General features: G+C 56.8%; 2 protein-coding genes across 2 annotated transcripts in view; one reads left to right on the plus strand and one right to left on the minus strand.

The window, feature by feature from the left end:
- The window catches only part of VOLCADRAFT_96308 (uncharacterized protein), a gene marked incomplete at both ends in the record, with an annotated part of 3532 nt that extends 2253 nt beyond the window's left edge, over nucleotides 1–1279 (plus strand). The window contains 2 exons of the mRNA XM_002955341.1: nucleotides 172–324; nucleotides 1195–1279. Coding sequence (XP_002955387.1) covers nucleotides 172–324; nucleotides 1195–1279 — 238 coding nt within the window. The remainder of the gene's footprint in view (nucleotides 1–171; nucleotides 325–1194) is intronic.
- A 984-nt stretch (nucleotides 1280–2263) lies between these two features.
- VOLCADRAFT_96309 (uncharacterized protein) overlaps nucleotides 2264–2710 on the minus strand; it is a gene marked incomplete at both ends in the record, with an annotated part of 8037 nt that continues 7590 nt past the window's right edge. The window contains 2 exons of the mRNA XM_002955406.1: nucleotides 2264–2276; nucleotides 2535–2591. Coding sequence (XP_002955452.1) covers nucleotides 2264–2276; nucleotides 2535–2591 — 70 coding nt within the window. The remainder of the gene's footprint in view (nucleotides 2277–2534; nucleotides 2592–2710) is intronic.

Below are 2710 nucleotides of genomic sequence, written 5' to 3' on the forward strand. Positions count from 1 at the left end.
GGGGGAATCAGCGTTCGTCGACGACGCAGAGGGCCCCTCGGGGGGGGCGGGTGGGGGGGGCAATGGCGGGCGCGAGACCGGGGACCGGGCCACATCTTGGGCATGGAGGAGAGGGGGAAGGAGGAGCGCCCGGGCGTGAGGGCCTGCCACCGCCACCGCCACCGCCACCAGCACCAACGTCGCCACCGCCACCGCCACCGCCACCGCCACCAGCACCAACGTCGCCACCGCCACTGCCACCCTTGCTGAGCGGAGGTGCCCCGGCATTCGATTTACCCCTCAGGGGGACTGGAGGCATCCAACCATGAGGCCGTGTTTCTCTCGGTGGGGTGTCCTTGTGTGTGTGTGTGGGGTGTGTGTGTGTGTGGGGGGGTATACACACTCACACGCACAGATATGCAGGATCACTTTTGTAACATGCAAATGCAGTTTCATGCAGAGAAAGCAATGCGTAGAGAAGTTTGCATATCTGTATGTGTGTATATGTATGTGTATGTATGTAATGTGTATGTATGTGTGTATGTATATGTATGTATGTATGTATGTGTGTATGTATGTATTTATGTATGTATGTGTATGTATGTATGTGTGTGTATGTATATGTATGTGTGTGTATGTGTATGTATGTATGTGTATGTATATGTATGTATGTATGTATGTGTATGTATATGTATGTATATGTATGTGTGTGTATGTATGTGTGTGTATGTATGTGTGTGTATGTATGTGTGTGTATGTGTGCCGCTATCTTCGTTTTGGACTTGGATTGGACGCAAGCAAGAACGAAGACCATCCTCCCCCGACCAGCACAGAGGGGGGTGCAGGGATGTGTGTGTGAAGCCGTACGGCGTTTAGTACGGCTGTTCGGTTATTGTCCGTTGACATTTTTGGCCAATGGCCGGTTGTCCGTGGGAGCGTCAAACACATGTGTCGCATTAATGTCGCATAAGGGTCGACATTTAAGTCTACGGTGTTGTACGATGTCATATGGTATCGTACGGGTGTCGTACACCTACACGTATGTGTAGATATGTATCTGTGTGTCATCACCACCGGGGGATCAACGCACAGTGTCTCATACACACAAACACATACACACACACACACGCGGCAAGCCAAGCGTACCGCACGATGGTTCACCACCACCCCCTCCTCCACCACTACAAACGTCACCACTACAAACACCACCACCAGTAACTCGGTGGGAATTTGGGGGGCGCAGGTCTTCGGGTTTCTCGACAACCGGCTGGCCGAGGAGGAGGGGGGGGAATGTGGCTGAGAGGCGGATGGGGAGGGTGACGTCAAGACACAGCTCTGTACCGACGGGGACCCCAAGGGGGGTTGAAATCCTTTGGAGCTCCGAAACCTCCCTCATTCGCATGAGAGACACAGACACTTTACACACATGTATATACATATATACATACATACACCTGTGCCTGGTAACAAGGACACCCGGACAGACATACAGACAGGAGACAAATGGAAACCGGAATGCTGTTGGCAATTTGTTAGTTGGTCCCAACAGAGCAAAACAAAGTACAAGGTAGTTCCTGCCACTTGCCACGAAGGGGGGAGAGAGTGGGGCAATACAGATGTCCAGGCGGCACCGCGGGGTTCTGTGTATCGAAGCAAGCAAACGTTTAAAGCAACCCCCATTCCCCGGGAGTCTTGTTATCTTGTTCTTGATATCAACATTGTCATCGTCGCCTCGTCGACTCGTGATGAGGGAAGTGGGCAGGCAGGCAGGCAGGCAGGCAGGCAAGCAGGCTGCGTTCTCTCGTCATTTCTCACATCGCCATGATCATCATCATCAGCAGCAGCAGCAGCAGCAGCAACTACACCCCTCCCCTCCTCCCCTTCTTCACCCCGGGCCCCCGCCTTCCGATCGCTTTCTAACTCTCCCTCTCCCACACCACCACATCCGCTGCGAGGAAGTCAAACGCTCTCCCGCAACCAAAGCTCTCCCCCCCCTCCTCCTCCCTCCCCCCCTCCTCCTCCCTCCCCCCCTCCTCCTCCCTCCCCCCCTCCTCCTCCCTCCCCCTCTCCCACAAGAGTTCCTGTCCCCGTCCCCGCCGTCCCCGCCGCCCCCGCCCCCGCCGCCTCCCAAATCGTCTCCGCCAGCTTCACCTCGTCCACATCGCCCCTGTGAACCAAATACACCTCCCGGGTGTCCGGTAACAACAAACCCGTCAGGTACAACAAGTTCCGAGAAGAGGAGGACGTCGTACTGCCAACATTACCAAGAACATCACCAACAGCATTAGCATTTGCAGCTGGGGAAGAGGACACGCCCCGGGCAGGAGTCAAAACGGGGGGGATGTGCGAGGGGCCGCCGGAATCGCCTTCGCCAGCTCCTGATAGCGTAAGCCCCAAGCCACCATGGGATGTCGTACACCCCGTACTCGTACCCGTACCCGTACCATGAGGCCCGGGGCCTTGGGGGAGCGAGAGCGTGTCGATGGCGGACCAGGCGGGAACTAGACCCGAGGCGGGGGTGGAAGGCTCGGTTGCGTGTGTTTCTCCTGTCGTACCCGACATTGCGGCAGCGGCCGCAGGTGGTGTAGCAGGCAGGGTGAGCGATGTGGGAGCTGGTGGGGACGGGGGTTGGCCGGGGCCAGGGCTGGCTTCGGAGCAGGGTATCGCTCCCTGCGCTGTGGGACGGCTTCCGGAGAGGCGGTTGAACCAGGAAGAGGAGGAGGAGGGTGGT

Source organism: Volvox carteri (assembly GCF_000143455.1).
Source record: "Volvox carteri f. nagariensis unplaced genomic scaffold VOLCAscaffold_51, whole genome shotgun sequence".
NCBI classification, from domain to species: domain Eukaryota; kingdom Viridiplantae; phylum Chlorophyta; class Chlorophyceae; order Chlamydomonadales; family Volvocaceae; genus Volvox; species Volvox carteri.